Source organism: Trachypithecus francoisi, unplaced genomic scaffold, assembly GCF_009764315.1.
Source record: "Trachypithecus francoisi isolate TF-2019V2 unplaced genomic scaffold, Tfra_2.0 Contig01579, whole genome shotgun sequence".
NCBI classification, from domain to species: Eukaryota; Metazoa; Chordata; class Mammalia; order Primates; family Cercopithecidae; genus Trachypithecus; species Trachypithecus francoisi.
In genome coordinates, this window is record NW_022681442.1 from 30,508,941 (window position 1) to 30,510,688 (window position 1,748).

General features: G+C 47.8%; 1 protein-coding gene across 1 annotated transcript; it reads right to left on the reverse strand.

Moving 5' to 3' along the window:
• Positions 1 to 588: 588 nt before the first annotated feature.
• Positions 589 to 1,307, reverse strand: LOC117068152 (60S ribosomal protein L19-like). Its single transcript, XM_033185304.1, has one exon. The coding sequence runs from the start codon at positions 1,282 to 1,284 to the stop codon at positions 694 to 696; it is 591 nt and encodes a 196-aa protein (XP_033041195.1). The 5' UTR covers positions 1,285 to 1,307; the 3' UTR covers positions 589 to 693.
• Between the last annotated feature and the right edge of the window lie 441 nt (positions 1,308 to 1,748).

Consider the following 1,748-nt stretch of genomic DNA (forward strand, 5'->3'; position numbering starts at 1 on the left):
GGCTGTACTGCCACAAAGCTTCTGGGACAGCCCTCATTACTTCAGTCAAGCCCTTTCTCATGATTTACTTTCTTTCCACCTCTCTACTTCCCACCTTATTCAATACATTGATGACCTTCTACTCTGTAGTCCCTCCTTTGAGTCTTCTCAACAAGATATCCTCCTGCTCCTTCAATATTTGTTCTCCAAAGGATATCGGGTATCCCCCTCCAAAGCTCAAATTTCTTCCCCATCCGTTACCTACCTTGGCATAATTCTTCATGAAAACATACATGATCTCCCTGCCAATTGTGTCTGGCTTGTCTCTCAAACCCCAACCCCTTCTACAGAACAGCCACTCCTTTCCTTCCTGGGCATGGTTGGATACTTTTGCCTTTGGATACCTGGTTTTGCCATCCTGACTAAACCATTATATAAACTCACAAAAGGAAACCTAGCTGACCCCATAGATCCTAAATCCTTTCCCCACTCCTCTTTCCGTTCCTTAAAAACAGCCCTAGAAGCTGCTCCCACACAAGCTTTCCCAAACTCATCCCAACCCTTTTGCATTACACACAGCCGAAGTGCAGGGCTGTGCAGTCAGAATTCTTTTTTTTTTTTTTTTTTTTTTTTTTGCAGATAAAGGCTTGTTTTATTTTAATGGCTGATCTATGTAATCACAGAGGCCAGTATGTACAGACAAAGGGGGAGCTTTTATTTCTTGGTCTCTTCCTCCTTGGACAAAGTCTTGATGATCTCCTCCTTCTTGGCCTGGAGGCGCTCTTCAGGGCGCTTGCGTGCTTCCTTGGTCTTAGACCTGCGGGCCTCAGCCTGGTCAGCCAGGAGATTCTTGCGGGCCTTGTCTGCCTTCAGCTTGTGGATGTGTTCCATGAGAATATGCTTGTTTTTGAACACATTCCCCTTCACCTTCAGGTACAGGCTGTGATACATGTGGCGATCAATCTTCTTAGACTCACGGTATCTTCTGAGCAGCCGGCGCAGAATCCTCATTCTCCTCATCCACGTGACCTTCTCTGGCATTCGGGCATTGGCTGTACCCTTCCTCTTACCTATGCCCATGTGCCTGCCCTTGCGGCGGGCCAACGTATTTTTCCGGCATCGTGCCCGGGAATGGACTGTCACAGGCTTGCGGATGATCAGCCCATCTTTGATCAGCTTTCGGATCTGCTGACGGGAGTTGGCATTGGCGATTTCATTGGTCTCATTGGGGTCTAACCAGACCTTCTTCTTGCCACAGCGGAGGACACTAGAGGCGAGCCTCTTCTGAAGCCTAAGCATACTCATGGCTGCGGCCGCAGCAGCGAAAGGTGCAGTCAGAATTCTTACACAAGAGCCAGGACCACACCCTGTAGCCTTTCTGTCCAAACAACTTGACCTTACTGTTTTAGGCTGGCCCCCACATTATTCCAGATACTACACCTGACCCCCATGACTGTGTCTCTCTGATCCACCTGACATTCACTCCACTTCCCCATATTTCCTTCTTTCCTGTTCCTCACCCTGATTACACTTAGTTTATTGATGGCAGTTCCACCAGGCCTAATCGCCACTCACCAGCAAAGGCAGGCTATGCTATAGTGTCCTCCACATCTATAATTGAGGTTACTGTTCTGCCCACCTCCACTACCTCTCAGTAAGCTGAACTCATTGCCTTAACTCGGGCCCTCACTCTTGCAAAGGGACTACATGTCAATATTTATATTGACTCTAAGATATGCTTTCCATATCTTGCACCACCATGCTGTTAT